This window comes from Podarcis pityusensis, assembly GCF_964106645.2.
Source record: "Podarcis pityusensis genome assembly, chromosome: 5".
NCBI classification, from domain to species: Eukaryota; Metazoa; Chordata; class Lepidosauria; order Squamata; family Lacertidae; genus Podarcis; species Podarcis pityusensis.
In genome coordinates, this window is record NC_138032.1 from 3,895,133 (window position 1) to 3,917,571 (window position 22,439).

At 46.1% G+C, this 22,439-nt stretch overlaps 1 protein-coding gene across 1 annotated transcript; it reads left to right on the forward strand.

Moving 5' to 3' along the window:
- The first annotated feature begins 1,019 nt into the window (after window positions 1–1,019).
- Window positions 1,020–21,111, forward strand: FYTTD1 (forty-two-three domain containing 1). The gene is made up of 9 exons (XM_081007527.1): window positions 1,020–1,371; window positions 7,619–7,750; window positions 8,796–8,941; window positions 11,022–11,134; window positions 11,477–11,573; window positions 14,107–14,168; window positions 17,912–17,986; window positions 18,210–18,336; window positions 19,406–21,111. The coding sequence occupies exons 1-9, from the start codon at window positions 1,023–1,025 to the stop codon at window positions 19,499–19,501; spliced, it is 1,197 nt and encodes a 398-aa protein (XP_080863653.1). The 5' UTR covers window positions 1,020–1,022; the 3' UTR covers window positions 19,502–21,111.
- The last annotated feature ends 1,328 nt before the right edge of the window (window positions 21,112–22,439 follow it).

Sequence of the window (22,439 nt, forward strand, 5' to 3'; positions counted from 1 at the left end):
AGCATCTGCCATCTTTCATTTTGTTAAATTGGGTGAGGGATTAAGCAAAAGCATTTTAACCTTTATGTCAGTATGCTGACAATATAAACTGGGGCTCCAAACACCAGCATTTTCCCATATTAGTGCAGGAATCAGGTTTTAAAAACCATCACAATACATGAGGCACCAGAATTTTATTTGTTATTCAAGCATAAGATGCTGCTTCAAAATAAGATGAGCCATGATGAATTGGTATCTAGCTACCTATACATTTTTTAGGGCAAGGGTTAAACCACAGAGCCTATGACTTGCCAATCAGAAGGTTGGCAGTTCAAATCCCTGTGACAGGGTGAGCGCCCGTTTCTTAGTCCCTGCTCCTGCCAACCTAGCAGTTCAAAAACACGTCAAAGTGCAAGTAGATAAATAGGTACCGCTCCGGCAGGAAGGTAAACGGCGTTTCCGTGCGCTGCTCTGGTTCACCAGAAGCAGCTTAGTCATGCTGGCCACAACCCGGAAGCTGTACGCCGGCTCCCTCGACCAATAAAGCGAGATGAGCACCACAACCGGAGAGTCGTCTGTGACTGGACCTAATGGTCAGGGGTCCCTTTACCTTCTACATGCCAAACACTCCTACACTGTGACATATTTGTGATGTATCAATGATGCTGTTGAAAAATGTATTATGGGAAATGAGGAGAGGTCTTAAAAGGTCACACAATCCCATGCTTGGGGTTGCTACTCTTTGTGCGTTTGAACCTTGTTGCAACAAATAAAGACCAGGTCTACTGACCGCTGTTTGCTTCTTTAACTTGGCTGGAGACTCTTCCTTTTGCTGACCAGAGAGACCCGCGGGGAGTGGCACCCCGACAAGCTGGACAGCAGAGTAAATCCGCATCCCAGGATTTTTCCTAATCAGCTTCATTTATATTTTATTTTATATTTTGATCTTTTGCTTTTAACTTGTACTTATCTCTATAGGATTTCGTTGCTTGCTAGGTTTTATGTTGCGAAGCGCCGCGGAGCGCGTTACGGTACCTCCTCCTATGCGCTCAGCTCGGCGATCTACGGTACTCCCCCGAGCGTCGCCGAAGTCGCTCGGCTCGCGCAAGCGCAGCAACGGGCGAAGGCGGACCCCGCCCCATAATCGGCTCTCGCGCCCGGACGAGGCGTTGGGTTCCGTCACGCGGGAGGAGAGCGCGAGCGCGGCGCATGCGTCCAGCGCGCCCGGCGCATGCCCAGAAAGGGGAGAGAGCGAGGAGCTTCTGTGGTGCTGCTTTCCTCGCTCTCGGTCTTGTGCTTTGGGAGCGGCGGCCATGAGCGGCTTCGGCGCTGGCGGAGCCCCGCTGAGGAGCGTCAGCAGCGAGACGCTGGAGAAAATCGACATGTCGCTGGGTGAGGGAGGCCGGTCAAGTGGGCGGCGGCGGCGGCGGGACGGGGGGGGGGGAGACACAAAATGGGGGCGGGGCTTGAGAGCGGGGAGCCGAGCGAGGGATGCTCGGACCGAACCATGTGTGCTCTCTTGGGAGGGGGGAGGAGGAGAAGGAGGCCGAACCAAAGGGAGCAAAGAAGGGGGGAGGCAGTTGGGAGAGCCTAAGGAGTTAGGGACCGAACCTTGGGGGCCGCGGCAGGTGACGTGGGCGGGGCTGAGAGGCAGCGCCGGGGAAGATCGGGGGAACCTCCTGCTGCAGGAGCAGAACCGGTAGCATTGGTATTTATTGGTACCCGGCCTTTTCCTCCTGGCAGGGACTCCGGTAAAAATAAAAGCAGCTTAAAAACCAGAAAAGCGAGTTGAGAAAAACGATTGAACGTTACCGTAATTAAATAATAATAATAATAATAATTTATTATTTATGCCCCGCCCATCTGGCTGGGTCCCCCCAGCCACTCTGGGCGGCTTCCAACAAAACACTAAAATACAATAACCTATTATACGTTAAAAGCTTCCCTAAACAGGGCTGCCTTTAGATGTCTTTTAAAGAGAAGATAGCTGCTTATTTCCTTCACATCTGAAGGGAGGGAGTTCCACAGGGCGGGCGCCACTACCGAGAAGGCCCTCTGTCTGGTTCCCTGTAACCTCACTTTTCGCAATGAGGGAACTGCCAGAAGGCCCTCAGAGCTGGACCTCAGTGTCCGGGCTGAACGATGGGGGTGGAGACGCTCCTTCAGGTATGCAGGACCGAGGCCGTTTAGGGCTTTATAGGTCAGCACAAACACTTTGAATTGTGTAAAGTAGCTTCGGGTTGAGCGTTTTTGGGTTGAGCAGCAACCTGGAAGTAACAGAATGCATTACTTCCGGGTTTTGCCGCTTGCGCATGGGCAGACACTCAGTATGACATCAAGCGCATGCACAGACACGGCGAGTCGCAACCTGCGCAGATGTGGGTTGCATTCGCTTCAGGATGCAAACGGGGCTCCGGAACAGATCCTGTTTGCATCCAGAGGTACCACTGTATGTATGTACCTCTGTGTAATAAATGAGATCTATTAAAAACACAATGGATGGTTACAATAAAAACAGCACAGCACCAGCACTTCCATGAAAAGCAGTCGGTTCCCCAAAGCCTGTTGAAACCAGAAGGTCTTCACCTGCTGGGAGGGAGCCAGTCTAGCTTCTCTAGGCAGGGAGTTCCAAAGTTGTTTGGGAGCAGCCACCCCTCTCCCAAGTCCCCACCAAGAGTGCCTGTGGGGGTGGCAGGATGGAGAGAACGACCTCCCCCAAAGATCTCAGAGCCTGGGGACTTTCATATGAGGAAATCCACTTTCATAGAATTGATGACCCCCAAGGGTCATCTAGTCCAACCCCTTTGTAATGCAGCAATCTAATTTTTAGAATAATATAATGATTTCGAATAGGTTTCTGCTGCTGCTGCTGCTGCTGCTGCTATGAGGAGGAGGAGGAAGATTAGAAAGTGCCATCTATTGCTATCATTAGTACTATTAATTGCATGTATATCCTACCTTTTCCTCCAAGGAGCTCAAAGTGGTGTACATGGCTCTCCCCCCCCCCCACCTCTCCTAATCCCCACAACAACCGCCATGAGAGGTATGTTGGGCTGAGAAGTCACCCACTGAGCTTCATGGCCAAGCAAGCGTTTGAACCCTGGTCTCCCAGGTCCTAGGCCAACAAGCTAATCACTGCTCCACACTGGCTCTCTACGTGTGTGCCACTGTTAAAAGTATAAGAAGACAGATCTCTGTCATCAGGCACTTAAAATCTGTAAATCAACACAGGAGGAGATGGTGTTGCGTGTAAGAAGAGAATGTGCTTATTTCATAGCTGTGTGCTTAAGGGTGTGTGCCAAAAGCTTTGTGGCACATATATTGTATTTTTTAATATAGATTTGTTTGTTTCTTGCCCAGTAATTACTTATTGATGGGCGGCCCTTTAAACATAATAAATAAGAATAATAAAATCTGAGTGACACTTGCTGGAGGGAGGAACTGGGTGAAGGCTGGCACCTTAAATGCCCCATTTGTATGATTAATAATTATAGATTTATAGGCTTCCTGGAAACACCTGCTTGAAGCTTGTAGCCTGCACTTTAAAATTTAAAGTCAAAATTGGGCCTGGATAGAAAGAAGCAGCCAATGAAAACGATGGGAGTCTCTTAAATTGCTGATAGTAATCAGGAAGCAATTGAACTTCCTGGATTGTCCTTAAAGGCAGACCCACATAAAGAGCATTATAGCAGTCCAGCCTGGAAGAACCAGGGCATGGATAACTGAGGTCAGGTTTGAGTTCTCCAGTTAAGGCTGCTGCTGGGACATCAGCCAAGTCTGATTAAAAGCATTCCTTGCTATAAACCGCCTGGATATCCAACACTGTATATCTGCTTCTTCAAGGAACAGTATCAACAACATGATGCCTGACCTTGGGTTGCAAGTCTCCTGACCAAGTACCTCCAAACTGATGACTCCTTCGCCTTCATAGACTCGCTTACTGTAACTAATACATAAGGAAGGGATTATCAAGCTTTTCCTGTGAGCATATTGGCAAACTGGAGAAACTGTCACAGGTACCACATGGGCACAAACACACATACACATTGTAACCAAGCACACAGAACCCACAACATGCTCCTTTGGCTGCAGTAGAATTCTTCTTACAAGAGTAATTCCAGCGGGAACAGGAAACCCTGTGGGTGCCAGGGAAGGCGATCTGTGATATACTATGTATGTATGTATGTATGTATGAATGAATGATACAACTGTATATTTTTGTATATAATGAGATATCTCCATTGACCATCCTAACCGTAAATCTTTTAATGATGCATGCAAATCTGCAGATTTGTTGCTGTGATTTTATTATTATATATTAGGGGAGCTGCATAAGTGCATTGAGTTGATGTTCCACCTCTGTTGACCTAGAACTAAAAGCGGAAGATGCCTTTAAAATACAGCATCATCGCTGGCTGTAGTGTCCTGTTGAACAAGTTGCTGACGTGTGATTATATTCCATCACGGCACAATCTCCTGTTCTGCAGCAAGAAGCTGTGCAGGGTCAGACCAGTGTCCCTCTCACTTCATAGGATTACTTTGCTAATGTCCATATCCTGGTTTTTCAGGATGTGTTTCATGCTGTAAAGTGTGTTAACAGGAGGTGCAGGGTGGGGGTGGGGATGCTGAAAGACACATGGACTTGGGAATGTGACACTTGCACCAGTGGGGACTTTTAGCTGACGTAGAACCAAGCGCTGCCTTACATGTGTATCCAAACCCTGTGAAGTTTCTGAGTGCCTTCACAAAAATTACACAAAAGAATTTCTTATAAAGCATTAAATGTGATTTTTGTAATAAAGTGCAGCAGCATACATTTATAGTTCTAACACAACCACACTTCTCAGTTAAAGAAATAGAGAGTTCTATTCTAAAGGGGGAATAGCTCTGAAAGTGGAGATAGTTGCTCCTGAAATGTTGTGTTTGTAGGTGATAGAAGAGATGGGACCCAGGCATTGAGCTCAGCAGTCTATGCAGTGAGTTCAGATCTTTATTAGTAAAATAGGATCACGGGCATAGACCCTTCACCAAGCCTTGGTTCTGAAGTTTAAAGATGTTCCTGGTGTGCGCAGAATGGTTGCTCAGAGGAAGAGAGAGCAGAGGGGAAACTTCAGACAGCATTGTAGAAGGTGCTCAGGGAGCCTGAACTTTAATAAGTTTGTTTAGGTGAGTTGGCATGGTGACCAATGAGAAGGGGTCAAAATGAGGGAATGAGAGTGGATAGGGTAAAATTCAGGTAGGTGTGCTTGGTCATAGGGGAGGAGTTTCCAGAGAAGAAGACCTCAGTAATGTAATAGGGAAGGTTCTGATAAAAGATGGGTTGGGACATGTAAACAAGGATGACTCATCTGGAAGGTTTTCTTTGTGGATGGTCTTCCTGAATGGATTTACCCATCAAGGACAATGACTATGGCAACAGATTCCTGATGAGTGATTCTGTCTTGCCTGCAGATGTCTTGTGTGCATCACCAGGGGTCCTTTACCTTTTTTACCTTTACATTTCTATAGAATTTCTAGTTGATGGAGGAAGCTTGCCCCTGAGCTACATGTAGAGACTTTTATGTGCAAAAAGCCAGCCTTCTGGCCTTCTCATTTACCTATCATTTTACTTTGTTCCCATTATTGCATCCAGGCTTCTTGGTTCATCACTCTGAACTTTTTGGATCCTCATGATCTCGCTGGCAAGAAGGATTTGCATAGATACAGTAAATCATTTTGTTAGAGAAGGCCAAGGCAGAAAGGTCATTTCCAATGGTCCTTCACTTTAGTCACACCCATCTTTGGTTGACCACCAAACACAAACTGCAGGCTAGCAGCAAACGCATCGTAAGAAGTGTCATTGCTGTGTTTGATTCCTTACTCCTCAAGACGAGTTAATCTGAAATTCTGCCCTTGTGACTTGGGTTGCTGTGTGTAGCAACATCCGCTGGAATCCTCTGTACCTTCTGAAACAAACTTTGTGCTGATAGTATACCAGTCAGAGGCTTCCTCCTGCGGTGTGATATGTTCAGCTGGTCTACAGTTTAGAGAGCATGTGCGGTAGTGCAAAATGACCTTAGTGAGAGAGCCAATGAGTTCTCTTGGGAGATGTGTATTTGTCTTGGGGGCTGAGGGTGGAGCTAGTCTCCCTGAATATGATTTTTTTTGTGGGGGGGATATTTATGGGGCAAGGAAAGTATTGGCTTTGGGAGCAGTCAGGTTATGTGTGCTTGCTAGCTTCAAATTTGCCTTAGATGCAAATTTGCTGAATCCCCTCGGACATGTTCACTAGACTCTGTTCCTCTTTGCAGGATTGCTGTAAGAATGATGCTGTTACACAGCAGTTTCACTGTAGAAGTGATTGCAATGATGATGCCGCTGCCTGAACTTTGGGAGTCAGTTTCTAATTTTGAAGTTGAATCAAATGCAGGCTAACAATGTGTTTAGGGATGAAGTAATGGTGCTGAATGAATTATAGCAACTCTTGCGAAAAGAAAACTGGGGCATTCTGAATTACTGACAGAATTCATTATCTTAGTGCTTGTAGGTGCAATATATGTTCAGAGATGTGAAAGGGCTCTTGGTTTAAATTTTAATGGCCATGCTTTTGCAAAGATTTTTATTTATTTGCTGTTAGATTGCTGTCCTGCAACCTTCAGCACTTTCAAGGCAAATGAGGATTCAGAACGGCCTCAAATGGAAGAAATATAAGATTCTATTGTGTCACCCTATAGATTCTGCAGTGTACGCCATGTGTAAATCTCATGGGATTGAAGCAGCCTTCTAAAAGGAGTTCAGTTTATCACAAATATGTGATAAATGCAATTTTCAGAGTGCTATCTGGCTGTGTAGCACTCTGGGCGATACACTGGGCTAAACTCACCTAACCCCATTTTAAAAAGAGCAGGTGTGAAGAGCAGGGATTACAAGACATATGAAGCAGCCTTTCATTGTCAGGTTGCTGACTGTCTGGACCACACTTGACTGGCAACAGCTCTCAGGTCCTCAGAAGAGCATCTTCCTCTACCTGTGAGATGCCAGAGGTTGAACCTGGGAATTTCTGCATGCAAGGAGCATGTGCCATCTGTGGCCACTCCTCTGATGGAGAGATTGGGCTTTCCCACAAGCATTATACATGGCAGTGGACGCTGCATTGCAGCTAAACCTAATTTTGTATGTATAGAATCATAGAATAGTAGAGTTGGAAGGGACCATGAGAGTCATCTAGCCCAACCCCCTGCAATGCAGAAATCTTTTGACCAACATGGGGCTTGAACCTATAACCCTGAGAGCAAGAGTCTCATGCTCTACCGACTGAGCTATTTGGCAGGGTTAATGTATGTATATAGCACCATCTATGCACATGGCTCTCTACAGAGAAGTGTGGCAGACCCAGGCCCCTATTGAAACAAGGGAAGGGAGGCTGGCTGAAGACAAGGACTCACTTAATCCCATTACACAATTCCAGAAAGGTTCTCAATTCCAGAAAGGTTTCTAAAGGTTTACAAATCTATTCCGGGAGTTTACTTAACAAATTTGAGAGTTTACTTAAGTGAAAAACTGAGGCTTTTTAAAAATAACAAATCATGCATGGGTTGCTGTTTTTGTCCCCCACAGTGAGAAGTGTTCAGTACTTAAATTCTCGCTATGTGTTTCGCAGATGATATAATTAAACTGAATAAGAAAGAAGAGAGGAAGCAGTATTCTCCCAGAATGAAGAGGGGGCTTCAACAGGCTGGTAAGCGGCAATTCCGGATGAGGAGAACCAAATGGGGAATTCAGGAGTACACAGGTAGGTAGTTTTGCTTGCTTTTTTTCTGAAACACCGGGGACATATTTTGTATCGGGACAGTAAAATATCAAGGTTGTTTGAGACCTGCCTTTTTTTAAAGGCAGGTGATAAATAACATTTTCCTTAATATATACTCAAAAGTAGAACAGCCTGTACAGGTTTATGTGCTAAGTATTACATAATGCATTTTGCCCTTTTAAAAGAGTAAAGTACTTTTTGGAACATTCTTACCCTGCCCCTCAGCCAAAGAGCCTTCTAGAGTGACTTACGCACCATCAGTTAAAGCAAGACAGTCTCTTGCCTGCGGGCTTACAATCTGCCCGACACAACACAAAACAAAAAAGGGATGGTTAGGGAGGAGGAAAAAAGCAGACCCACGCACCAGTTTTTCAAGTTAAATAGAAGTTATTAAAATGATGAACTGGATTAGAAGCAGTGTGGGATCAGGAGGACCCCGATGGAGTTTGTCCTGTGGCTGAACTTACAAAACGGCTCTGCCTCCTGTCCCCGTATAAGAATTGCGATGCACTGTCAACCCAAGTTATTTTTTTCAATATTTTTGATACTTGCAGCAGCCAGCCAGATGTTTTACAAAGGTTTACCGGCAAGACTTGAGACATAATCCTCCTTTGGTGTTAAGCCCCAGCATCTGGTATTGGGGAATGGAATCCCTTTGATAATGAAAGCTGTGTTTTTTGGTGTTGTTGCTATGAGATGTGGATGGAGCTGTTCCCCTGTGTGCCAATTTATCCTCTTCAAGTATCTTTGCTAGGGAGCCACAGACCTCTGTGGCAACGATTTCCATATGCTGACTTGCTCCAGGATATGTGCCTGTGATGCACACAAGTTTAGATCTGCTAAGAAAACAAGGGTTTTTATTAATTTCCTCCCAGATTTTTTCTAAAATAAATATGGAAAGGGAATCCCTCCCCCAAATATATTTTTAAAATCTCTGCTGGTGTTCCTTCGCTAGTCTTGACCGAGGCATGCTTACTTGCTTCTGTGCCACTGGCTCACTTTTTGTCTCCTATTTATGCCATTTCAGGTTTTGGAAAGAACCGTTTAGGACGCAGAAAACGGGTGGCTGGAAAGAGGCCTCCCTATGGAGTCAAAACCGGGCTAGCGGCAAGGAAAGCCTTGGGCTCTCACAAAGGCATCAGCCCCCTCAACAGATCGCCTCTCAGTGAAAAGGTATGTGTGGGGGCTTTGGGGCGAAAACGTACCCATCTTTTTTCTGGGCAGCAGTGTAAGAATGCCTCTGCCTTGAGGTGGGATCTGGTGGAGTTCCTCCCCTCTCAGCACCCCCTTTTCCGAGAGTGCAAGGCTTCATCCATGAATGGAGCAGCTGCATTGGGTCCCATTCCATGTATTCCGCTCTCTTTCTATGGGCAGAGGTGCTCTCACCTCCAGTAACACTCTGAGGCAAGTGACTACTCTTTCCAACTGAAAGTGTGTGGTTTGCACCAAACTATGATGGAGGTTTTTTCTGAGCCAAAGGAAATCCAGAGGGGCAAAGGTGAGAGCCAGTTTCCTTTCCTGGAGGGCGAGGGGATCCTCGCATTGGGTGGTCCACTTGCTCTGCTGGCAGTAAGTTGTAATTGGGAAGGGGCTATCCAAGTGGGGCACTTCTCCCCAGATTCACTTCCTGATTAGACTGCAGGAAACCAGAGGGGTTCCCAGCCACACGTGGCACTGTAGGGGACCCCCGAGGTGGCTTAAAACAATCATATGCCAAACAGCAAAACAAATAACGTTAAATATCCAATAGAAAGAAGGAAGAAATGAAAAATGCAAAGCAAAAGCAGGACACCCCCCCCCCAAATAAAACAACCCAGGCTGCTGTGTGGTCAGAAAGGCCCTGTGTTTTGTCCCCACTAATTTCACCTCTGGTGGGCTAGAGTTGTTCTGACCCTTGCCCTGGCAGGTGGAGTTGGGGAGGCAGGACATTTCTGTGTTCTCTAAGTTGTAGGCAACCAATGAGTAATATGGCAAGCGTGAATAGATGGGCTAGAAAAAGCAATATTGTGCCCTAGCAATTCTTTCGGACTAACTTACAAGGGTGACTTAAGCATGACTTTCACTTTCCTCGGCTTTTGTGAGCTGTTGGAGAATCGTTCACATAGTATGTGTCACGCGACACTTTTATTTTTGGACTTTGACCATCCCGTCCCGCACTTGTTATGAAGTTTACAAATAGTAAAAAGTCGCAGCCAAACCAACATGCCTGGCAGCAGATTAGTAGCAGATGATCTGCAGATTGAGATGCTAAAGCAGCTCTGCTGGCCAGAAGCAGATTTTCGAAAGGCAGATGAAACAAACTTCTGTACTTCACCCCAGTATAGAGAAACAGCACATTGAGTGGCTAAACATAAAGGCACAAAGATGCATCGACTGCACTTCACCCCATCCAAAACAGAAGAGACTTTCTGAGAAGTCCTATATCCAGATGCCCATTTGTTACCTATGAAAGGTGCCTTGCTCAAAATAATGAGGTTTCAGTGGCCCAGATGGAGAGCCGAGATGTCCTAAATGCAACTGGAGAAAACTTCTAGCAGGCCTTATGAAATGTGTATATACACATGAAGGGCCATAGGTATGTGTGGGGCATAAGCAGTTCAGGCGCCACCACAGAGAAGGCTCTTTCTCTGGCCCCGATCTGCTTAACATCCACCATACTTGGGACACAGAGAAAGACCCTCCTCTCAGATATTGGGGCAGGGGTAGGCTGGCAGGGGAGAAGGTGGCATTTTTACGCTAACTTTATTGCTCCTGTTTTAAGTTACCCCTTGTTCAGCTGCTCTGTTTGGATATTGCAGGGTTTTTAAATTTAATTGTGTTTGCGTTGTGAGCCATCTCAAAGAAAGGTAGGGTATAAATATATTAATGAAACAGAGAACCTGGTACCTTTCAGATGTTGGATTACAGCCCCAGCCAGCATGGCAGATAGAGTTTGAAACAATCTGTAGTGCATCAGGTGGCAGAGACAGTTTTTGGATGAGAGTTAGCATTTGTCCATACTCCGAGTAGACCCGTTGCAGTCAGTGAACGTAATTGCTCTACCCTAGTTGAATATCACACAGAGGCTGCAGTCCTAATCCTGCACACCTGGGAGGAAGCACCATTAATTTCTACAGTGCTTGCTTCTGAGTGGACATGGTTAGGATTGTGCTATTAGTTAAGCAGCTTCTGAACGTCTTGGGTTTTTTGCTGCAACAGACTAATACCGCTGGAAATGTGTGGACCTAATTTTTTAACATATCTCTTCCTGAAGAACATACAACGGGACTACTCGGTTTTGAAAAGGAAGACCACCGTCCAAAGACAATCTGAGTTGCAGAGAAAGCAAGGAGCCATTCTCAGGAGGCCCACTTTGTTAAACAGAAGGTGAGAGCCATATGCCGTTTGCAAAGGTCTTGTGGTTTGCTCTGCATGTGCCTTGAGTGCTTTGCCTGCCTTTGCCACAAACTCTGACCGTGCTGCTTCCTTGCCTAGAAAAATGGAGGCTGGGGAGTGGCATGTGAGGAAATGAGCATTGCTTGCTCTCCATCTGCTTTTGTTCCTGATCCTCCCACCACTGGCATACAGCCCTTGGAAGGTTTCCTGGAACATAACGCATCCCATCCCTGCTTTAGATTGTGATCTCCTCGGGGCACGGCACTTGCCTGTCCTGGTTGCGTCATCCTGTAACCTCGATGGTGCTGACGATTCTTTGTGGATGTTTTACAGAACCAACGTACAGTCTCCTTCTGCCCGGATCGGGAATAAGCTCTACCAGCAGAAAGACGCACGCCAAGCCACTTTCCTTTTTAAGAGGGGCCTGAAGGTACTGTAGGAGGCAGAGCGAGAGTTCTGTTCTCTTCCCCTGCACCTCTCTCTTCGACATAATCTGACCATCTGGATAGAGTTTGAAGAAAACTTGGCTAAAGTTGTGTGTTTTATATATAGCCATGTTCTCCTTCAGATGCTACTTTTCATTAGATCATAAGGTTTCGGTCATTGGCACTAAAAGAGTTGCGTATGTGCCTGTGTGCTATTTATCGTGACTGAGTCTTCCGATGGCTGTATTAAAAGCATCGGTGCAGGAAAAACTCGGCCATGAGCTAGTTTGATAGAGAGCAGAAGCCCTGTTCTCACTGAATCAGGGATCCAGCTCTGATGATAATGCGGACATACTTCTCCCCAGAGATCGTGACTTGATTTCTATGCTTGTGTGAAGCCAGGCTAGGAAATGCCTCTATAGAAGCCTGTGTAATTTATAGGCCTGCAGACTCTACTTTTGTGGGTTCCCCAGCAGCCGCTGTTGTTCTGACCGAGTAAAGCTGTCTCCCAACATCACAGAGGTGTGTTTATTGAAGAAATCCATCCCAGAGCCTTCTTCAGCCTAAAGGCGTGATGGAACGCCAGAGATACAGTACCAGGACCAAACTTTCACACTCTTTGTGGATGCAAACTTGGAGAGTGCAGGGCGTGCATAGACATGGCTGGCAGTTTAACAAAAGTTCTGAGCCAAAAAAAGGAGTACAAATTGGAGTACGTCTCGTTTCTGCAGTCAGCGAAAGACTCAGAGTTCTCTGGAACGCCAGATAAGTTTGCAACAGGAGTGGGCTGTTGAAGGGAGCACAAGTGGTTCTCAGCCTGCCCGCTTGGAACAAAGCTGGAGAATTGTAAAGTGAGGCAGGGGGTCACATGCAGGGGAACGTGAGTGGTTTGAAGAGGCAGTTCAGGCAGGGAGAACGAAGGTGGGGAGGCTCAAAACAGTTTTGGGGCGGGAGAGCATCTTAGGCAGTGAGTTACCAGACACACAGCTTAGCTACATATAGATAAAGGTAAAGGGACCCCTGACCATTAAGTCCAGTCGTGGCCGACTGGGGTTGCGGCGCTCATCTCGCTTTACTGGCCGAGGGAGCCGGCGTACAGCTTCCGGGTCATGTGGCCAGCATGACTAAGCCGCTTCTGGCGAACCAGAGCAGTGCATAGAAACGCCGTTTACCTTCCCACTGGACTGGTACCTATTTATCTACTTGCACTTTGACGTGCTTTCGAACTGCTAGGTTGGCAGGAGCAGGGACTGAGCAACTGGAGCTCACCCTGTCACGGGGATTCGAACCGCCGACCTTCTGATTGGCAAGTCCTAGGTTCTGTGGTTTAACTCACAGCGCCACCCGTGTCCCCATGCTACATATACATGGCTGGAAAGAGCAAGAGGCAGGGAGGAAGCCAGTCCTGCTGGCTTGCAGAAGGTGGGACCCACAGTGGCTGATGCTGGCCAGTTGGGCATGTTGATTTTTTCCAGCTTTCAAATTCCAAAACTGAGGGGTGCTAAAAAGTTGTAACGTGACTTGGAAATTTAAAAAATATTTTGGTTAAATCAGTATATAGTCTTGTGTGGTAAGTAAAATGTGTGTGAAATTGCATAGAAATAAATAAAAATGATTGCCAAGTACGGTACTTGCAGTTATTTTATGCAGTAGTAGTAGTATTTAAGCGTTATCTGATATTTTCAGAAGGTAAATTTAAATTTATTTGTTTTTTCCAAGAGCAGTTTCTTGTACTTTTTAATCAAACATAGATTTACCAAGCTAAATGTTGTCCAATCACAAAATAATAGCAAATTTGAATTCCTCACAAACAAAAACGTATTTTTAAGATCGCTCACCGAAGAAATTAGCAAAAATTAAGTTTCACCCCCTAAAATGACATGCCCTACTAGCCAGGTTTGGGGGCAGAGTGTAGATGACACTTGAAGAAGCAGCATTTCAGAATGGGATGGAGTGGAGGGGAAGGAATCTCCCACCAGTTGACTGACTTTTGGGGTCCACTAAGCCTCTTTGAGTGTTCGTTCTGTATCTGTATGTTTTGCGTGTCGTTTCATTTTGAAATCTTTATATTGCACTTTTTGCTATTTGTATTCAAAATGGCTAACAAATTGGTTAAATCCTAATAATAATAATAATAATAATAAAAAATTTTTATTTATACCCTGCCCTTCCCGGTTCAAAAACCAGGCCCAGGGCGGCTAACAACAAATTTAAAACACTTATTTATAAAAGTAGCATAAAATACAGTATAAAAATGTGAATAACAATAAAATTCAAAATCACAAAAAAGAGACGTAACCCGTCATGTCACAGTGCCAACAAGCTTCGTAAATGCCTGTTTGTCATGCAAATTCCTTTATGAATCTCTGTAGAAACACTCACACCCAGAAACCCCAACCCTGTTGGAATGTGTTGGTCAGATTCCAGTGACCTAGACTAAGTCTATAGTTGTCTCCTGAATAAGTCTTCCCTCCCCACCAAAAAACATCTTCAGCTTTCTCATTTTCTCTACCGGTATTTTCTTTCCTCCTCCGGCAGGTGCAGGCCCAAGTCCATCCAGAAGATGACCTAAGCGCCCAGGTCACAAACAGAACTCGCCCGTAAGTGTTCCAGTTTATTTGGCAGAGCAGTTGTGGAGGCAGTAGTGCATGTGTGTTGAGACTGTGGCTTTTTAGACCACCGTTGGCCCCTGCAACCAAATATTCATGGGGCGTATCGATGTCGCTGGATGTCTGTCTGATTTGGGAGGTGGCCTTGGGGTGTTGCTGAGCTGGGAGGCAGGAGCAGTGGCCTGCTGCAATGGTGGCAGGGAGCTTCAGAAAGGGTGGGCTTCCAGTGTAAATCAGGGATGGTCTCATATTCTGAACACGCTGTCATAATATGGTATGTCACCAGTTCTGAAAATGAAACTGTTGTATGCCTGCCACTTGCTTTCCAAGTGGGGAAGGTTTTGTAGGTGTCCTCCGTACACTTTTACTTGGGAGCAGCCCCATTGAATTTCTGAAGCATGCATAAGATCAGACAGTATGCTAAAAAAAGGTAAAGGACCCCTGACAGTCAAGTCCAGTCGCGAACGACTCTAGGGTTGCGGCGCTCATCTCGCTTTACTGGCCGAGGGAGCCGACGTTTGTCCGCAGACAGTTTTTCTGGGTCATGTGGCCAGCATGACTAAGCTGCTTCTGGCAAAACCAGAGCAGCGCACGGAAACACCGTTTACCTTCCCGCCGGAGCGGTACCTATTTATCTACTTGCACTTTGACGTGCTTTCGAACTGCTAGGTTGGCAGGAGCAGGGACCGAGCAACGGGAGCTCATTCTGTCGCGGGGATTTGAACCACCGACCTTCTGATCGGCAAGCCCTAGGCTCTGTGGTTTACACCACAGCGCCACCCGTGTCCCGCCCAGACAGTATGCTACTCATCCCCCAATGTTGAATGAACACCCTCTAAATGGCTGTGAAGAGCTTTGCAGGTTGGGACCGGGCTGCTGGCAGTGAGAAACAGAGCGTTTGTAAGGAGGAAACTTGGTTGGTTGGGCATTGTAGAAAGCAGAGGTCTTTAATGCCCTGTTTTCTTCTCTGACTGCTCTCGGATCTGTAGAATATGTGCTGTAAGCAGCCCAGAGCAGCTGGAGAGAACCAGCTAGATGGGTGGGGAATAAGAATAAGAATACCAGCAGTCCAGTGTTTAATGGGCAGTTTTTTGCTCAGTAACTGGTATGTATCTGTTAACTAGATTCCTCATACGCATCCTTGTGGAGTAATGTTAAGAAATAAAAAAATCAATGCCATTTTGAAATCAGTAGTTTCATTGTGCTTTGTGGTGTACAAGTGAGCAGGTCCCTGCCCCTAGGAGCTTACAATCTATCACTTGCCACAGGACAGGCACCAGAAGAAGAAGGGGAAGGAAGCAGGAGGCAGTTGTCAGTAGGTGGAGAATGTGGAAGGGGTTGTATCAAACAGTGTTTCTTCTGATGGCAGAAGAAGAAAAGGGAGGGAAGTAATTTCAGTGATGCACCATCTGCTCTGGAAGATCCCCCAAACCCGTAGAGCAGATTTATGGGGGGTGGGAAGCTGCAAGAGTTAGGGGGAAATCACAAAAAAAATTGCTTCCTACCCCATTCCACTGTTGAAAGCCTTACCATAAGCTGAGCAGTGCCACCAAGCTCAGCCTGAAGGGTTCTGAACTCCTGCTGATCTTGACTACCAACCAGCCTCTTTCACTCAAATGGTTGGTAGCTTAGAATTGCAGTCTAATTTGTTTTCTTATAAAACAGGGGACTTTTTGCTGTGGCTACTTCTGCATTCTGGATGAAGCTACCTTCCTTATTGGACTTGTTTGCTAAGAGGAAACAGGAGCTTCTTCCAGAAAAGGAGGGTCCCCAAGTGCTCTGAAGGATGTGCACATGCGTGTGTTTAGGGACAGCGGCCTCCCACACAGGAACAGACTGTGCAGAATTGCAACCTTTTTGAAAGAAGTGTAAGAGCTCGCTGGACCAGGCCAGTGGCCCATCTAGTCCAGCATCCTGTTCTCACAGTGGCCAAGCAGATGCCCCAATGGGAAGCATGCAAGTAGGATCTGAGTACACACCCCGGCTTGTGATTCACAGCAGCTGGCATTCAGACGCAGGGGGCCTCCAACAGAGAAGGGAGAACATAGTCATCATGGCTAGTCGCCATCATCAGCCTCATAGCTGTCAACTTCTAGATTTGAAAATAAGGGACCAGCAGCCTTGAAAATAAGGGATCAGCAGCCAAAATAAGAGATTTTAGTCAACCAGCTGAAATGCGAAGTTAAAAGGGACCAGATAATTTGGGAGAGCAGCGCCAGTTTTTAGCCCTTCATTTCCAGAGGTTGCTGCTCAAGACACCAGCTGATGAAACACTGCAATTAAATAACTACAAGCAGCAACCACTTTTCACGCAAAACGAAGTCTAAGCTACGAAGATGCTGCTGCAGTTCTGTATCTTTTCTCTCGTGCTCCATCTGCAGCTCTCAGTTCCATTGGGAGGAAGGGGGGGGAATAGCGCCCAAAGTAAACCCGCAGATCAGACCATCTATGCTAGTCTACCACTACAAATCTATGGGAGAAGTGCTTGCGGTCCTTCCTCCGCTTTCCCCCTCTATGGTTAGCCCTTGGAACACCTGCCTGCGCCTCCGCCTCCTCCTCCTCTGTCTTGACTGCTTTCTCTATGGTTGCCCTCGCTCTCCTCTCAAGGCTCCTCAGTCCCAGTGGGGAGGGGCTCCCGGGGCCAAGGCTGGTGAGAGAAGGCCAGAGGGGGGCGGGCCGGGCAGCCAAGCAACACAGTTGGAGCCTCCCTCCTCCCTGGCCGGCAGGGAGGGAGGGAGAGGAGCTGCTTCCTTTGAAACCCGGGAAATTTAAGGGACATCATCAATAAGGGACAGCAGTGGGACACGGCGCTGGGATAAGGGAGTTTCTCGCCAAATAAGCGACGGTTGACAGCTATGCAGCCTTACTGAATTTGTCTAATCCTTTTAAAACCCATTCTTTTGAAAATCACTCTGCTTTCAGAAACTGGTGTCCTAGCATTGGTGGTCTGGCTGTTGGGTAAGGAAAGCCCTACATGCTAGGCCAGCTGTTGTCAAATGTTGTCTCGAGGAGCAGCCTCGAGCAAAGGGAAACTGCTGAGCTCCTGAAAAGGGTGCCCGCATCTGAGCCCAGGGTGGATTGGTTAAGGCAACCAGGAATGCAAATAGCCTATTAAAAAAGGCTGTTGCTTGTCTAAGTCTGACCTTTTGCACTATCAATGAATTTATCTAAAGTGGGAATTTGAAGCAAACTGCCTGTACAGCTGGTCTTTTCAGAACACCCTTTAGCTCAGTCCTTGGGAACCTTTGGCCCTCCAGGTGTTGCTGAACTACAACTCCCATCATGCCCTGCTCATTGGCCATGCTGGTTGGGGCTGATGGGAGTCCAGCAACATTGGAGGGCCACAGATTTCCTCATCCTGCTTTACCTGGGATCATAAAGTTTACGTTATGACCCATAGTTAAAACATCAGCTAGTGAGAAATGAGTGCTTATATAGCTTATGGAAACTGTTTTGAATGATTTTTGACCATCTTCCACATTAGGACTATCCAGGTACAAGTTTAAAACTAGTTGTTCCTCCAAGCCTTTGGGTCTTTAAAATTGATGCTGATTCTGGAGATTATTATTTTATGGCTCCGATTTGTGCTTATAGTATGTGTATATTCAATTTCGTGTAGTTTATGTTATGAGACACACTGTGTTCCTGTGTTGGATGAAAGGCAGGATAGAAAAACTATGTAATATTAGCAGAGGATTTACTGGGTCAACTGGGTCTTGTGCTTTCCCAAACAGATGGCGAACATCCACTACAAATGGAGGGATTTTGACTGTATCCATTGACAATCCTGGCGCAGTCCCATCCCCCATGTGAGTAAAATTAGCTTCATCTTGCGCTGGAATCTCCTGGTTGATGGGAATAGTGGTGGGAGCTAAGGAAAAGTACATGGCTGGTGAGAAACTCTGTTCATCACCCAGGTCCTCCCCCCTTGCTTGAAGCAATAGGTAGTGTTTGTCTCCTCTGCTTTTACAGTTTGGTGAAAATCGACATTTCCGTTGACCCTGTTCAGTGTGCCATGTGTTTTTCCCACAGTTCTTTGAAGCCAAGGCTGACCAGCACTCCCGTGCCTCCCTTCCTCTTGAAGAAGGACCAGTCGGAAGAGAAGAAGATTCCCAAAGGGGTCCCGCTGCAGTTTGATATCAACAGTGTCGGAAAGCAGGTTGGTTGCTTCCAGATAAAATGGGTGTGCATTGTTGACAGTAAAACGGGCTCCATGGGTTCTTTATTGGACTTTGGATCTTGCCGTGGAATTGCGGAGCAGCCGAGTTCCTGTCTTGGACTGGCTGGATGCAGAGGACTGGTGGGAAGCACCATCCATGGAGCTGGATTGGAGTAAAAAACACTGTTCACTCACTTGGGAGCCCCTGGTTGGAGAGAGGCTGAACAAACTGCCAGTCAGGCCCTGCAGGGTCAAGAGGAGGAGACCATTGGGCCTGTTTGGTTCTTCCAGATAGTGACCCGAAGCATAGGAATGCGGTGTCTCCTCTGCTGCTTGCTGGGTTCTTCTTTGCGCTTTCTTGCAAGCAGTGTTAAAAACTGGGATGGAAGAGCTAGGGCCCAAATGGCTTCTAGGACCTGGGTTGTGGGCGCGAAAGCAGAACATCTAGTCGCTACTGGGGGTTGGGGGCGTTGGCAACACTTTTTATTATTTTGATAAGCATGAACTAATACATATGCAGTTCACATAAGTGACACATTGTTAATATCACATTTTTAGCAGAAACGGTTAATACGTGTTTAGTTTAGTGTTCACTATAAAAATATTGGTACCATACTTCAGTTTTCAAAACACTCTTCTCTTTAATGTTAAACTCCTTAACATATTGTCTATCCTTAACATAAATTTCAAGGTTTCAAAGCACATACATTTCAGTAATCCTTGGGTGTCAGCCAGGCGCAAAAAACGGCACCCAGACTTTGGGAGGTGCTCGCAAATGGAGAATCTTTAGGTGCAAAATGCGCCTGGCGCCCTGCTAATTTCGAACCCTGCTTGTGAGTGCTCCGAACACCTTCAGACTCTCCACACAATTAGAACACTACTCTTTAATTTCTGTTTTCTCACCTAACCCACCAACCCGTATCTTCCCCAAGGTCCCCCACTGTAGTTGAAGCTTAGCACGTGTGTTAAATGTGCTAGGGGAACTGGTTGAAATATTAACCAGGCACCATAATTTTGGCCTGCTTGATGGGTGACTGCTGTACTGATTTACGTCCTCCTTTGTTCACAGACAAACATGACCCTCAACGAACGCTTTGGGATCCTGAAGGAGCAGAGAACGGCTCTCTCCCAGAACAAAGGCAGCCGTTTCGTGACTGTGGGCTAGAGGGCCTGTTCAGGGGAACCCTATCTTTTCTAAGGAACTGAACTAGCAGTGGGCCGAAAAATAAGTTGGACTTTGTGTCAAGATACTGATAAACTGAATTTTGTTTTTAAACGGCTTCTACTCTGAATAGTTAAAAAGAGAACACCCTCACATGATAGTGGACCATAAAAAGAGAAAATTCAGTGTTGCTTGGAAAACAGCATCCTGTTGGCTGGACTGCAAGGGTCCACATAAGCTCCTGAATGAGGGGGGGGGCAAAGCCAGTTGTTCTTATTTTGGTTTCTTAAGCAGCCGACAGAGGTGGTGAGAGGTCAGTCTTTGCTCTACCCGCTCTTGCAAAGCTGTGTCATTTCATTTTGTGCCCCTGGCTGCCGAAATTTGCTTAAAACGTTTGCAGCGGACAGCACTTGATTGCTGCTGCTGCTGCTCGCCTTTCCGTTACTTTGGCTCACAGATCTTTCTTTCACTCAAGCTCTGCAGTTCATCTGGCACTAGAAGCTAAATTGTTTGGCATCCGAGGCAGCAAGTAAGAATCCAGCTTTTCTTGGCGATGAAAAGGCGTAGCGGTCATTCTCGTCCCCTTAAGTGATAGAACAAGGGCCTCACATGAGGCCACAGCAAGAACCTAGTCCACATCCTCGAGAAAGGACCATACAGGGTGCATACAAGCTATTTCCCCCTCTCTTTTTTTTAAAGCTGTGCGTTTGCTTCAGATATTCATCGGCTGAAACGATGCTTTGATGACCATTCAATGTTACCGGATCAGTTATTTGGGTTGTCGCTCTGTTGTGTTGTACAAATGTGGCACTTTTGTGACTCGTATACCTAGTGGCAGACCCACCAGGTGAGCATTGTGAGGTTCAAGGCACCTTCCTGTTGCTTCAAGGGATCAAAAGTGGTGGTGTCGCCATACACACACACACACACAAACTTCATGTGCGCTGGATTTTGATTTCAACATAATTGCCTATGAGGACAGCTCCTACTTCCTGGATTTAAAATGTCTATAGTGGGTGTGTTGGGAGGCACACCTAGGTAAAAGGAGGCCAGGTTTGCTTAGTCTCAGAAACCTGATATATGTAACTTGATCTTTCTTTTTCTTTGACATTTCTTTTAAAAAATAGTTTATTGTGGAGATCAAAACAAATATTTGGCAGTAGCAAGGCTGCCTTTAGAGCAGTTTTTATGTAGTCATGCCTCCATGACAATTTAATGTTCATCATCTTCTGTTTTTAATTATTTGAAATACCTTCTATACCTTTGCAATGGGAAAAACTGGAATATTAAAGCTCCTCCTTTTGTGTTGTTGTTTTTTACTCGGTTAGTAGGGATTCTGTTGAAGTCCATTAGAAATGAAGTAGATAAATATGCTTATGATCATCCTGCGTTTGGTTTCTACCAGGATGTACTTTAAAAAAAAACCCTTTTGCATCAAGATGGATGCAAAACATTGATGCAATGCATCTCAAGAGAGCTAGTTTGTATTTAAGGAGAATATGCTTTAAACTCTACCTTTGGGTATTTTTTTTTTTTTTTTTTGGAGAAGTTAATACATTTGGATCTATTCTAAAGCTGTTGGACTTTTTAAAAATAAAAGTGTTACAAGTTTGCATTTGTGTGTACTTAGATATGAATTTTGCAGCTCCATATTCTTCAACAAAGGCCAACTTAGTACTTAAATCAGGAATACATGTTTAACGCTCCACTCTTCACAATGATCTTAACTCGTGATCTGTGCCAGAAAAATGCAAATAATGTTCTAATGACTGGTATACCATAAGCATTACTGCTTTCAACTGTCCCCTTATTCTCACAGCGACTGATAAAATTCATGGCACTACCAATGACACCTTTGGGATTTTAACATAAAGCTGAGACCTTGAGATCAAGGAAAGCCCTGCTGGGTTAGGCCAACAGCCCGTCTAGCCCCACAGCCCATCTAGCCCCACATCCTGTACGTACTCACAGTAGCCAAACCAGATACCTGTAAAAAGCCCCCAAGCAGAACTCAAGTGCAACAGCACTCTCCCCTTCAGCAGTTCCCAGCAAGTGAAAGTCAAAAGCACTGCTGCCTCAGAAAGTGGAGGTACCTTACTGGTGGTTGGGTCTTTAAAGGGGCAATAATCTGCAAAATAACATGTTCCCACCTCCTGATTATTGCAAAGACAAACCTTCATGGAGAGAGGAATACTGTACCAGCATCTCTACCCAAAGCAATTGAGAAGGCAGCACATTTTAAACCTGGGCAGTGTGAAAAGCCCTTTGATGTTTTAACCGCTTGCAAATTCCCCAAATGAACGGCTAACCAAGGAGGAGCATCATGAAAAAAGGCTAAGGGGCAAGGTTGTGCAGGGGTTAGCCTACAGGTTTAGGCCTTTGGGTGGGTGGGGGGGAATCATACAGTTATTGCTTTATCAAAGCTAATGCAGAGTTGTATCCCAGTTGGAGGGTGACATTCAGATGCAAGAAGGTAGGCTGCTGCTGCTGCTGCCTGACCTTGGCAGAGGGAAAGCAAGCCTTGAAAAGAGTGGTGTCCATAAGTCACTTGACGAAGATGAATGGGTTTAGGGATTCTCTCTGGTCTGACCACTCGGACCTCGTCCCAGTCAGCTGAGCAAGTTACAGTATGCAGAAGTATTTTCAGCAGAGTGAAGGTTGGGGGCTTAATGCAGGCTGAGCCAGAGATCTGCATCCTGGCAGATCTTGCCATTGGTTTGCCCCCTTATTCAATTGGTCAGACCTCACCTGGAGTACTGGTCAGACCTCACCTGGAGTACTGTGTCCAGTTCTGGGCACCACAGTTCAAGAAGGACACTGACAAACTGGAACGTGTCCAGAGGAGGGCAACCAAAATGGTCAAAGGCCTGGAAACGATGCCTTATGAGGAACGGCTAAGGGAGCTGGGCATGTTTAGCCTGGAGAAGAGGAGGTTAAGGGG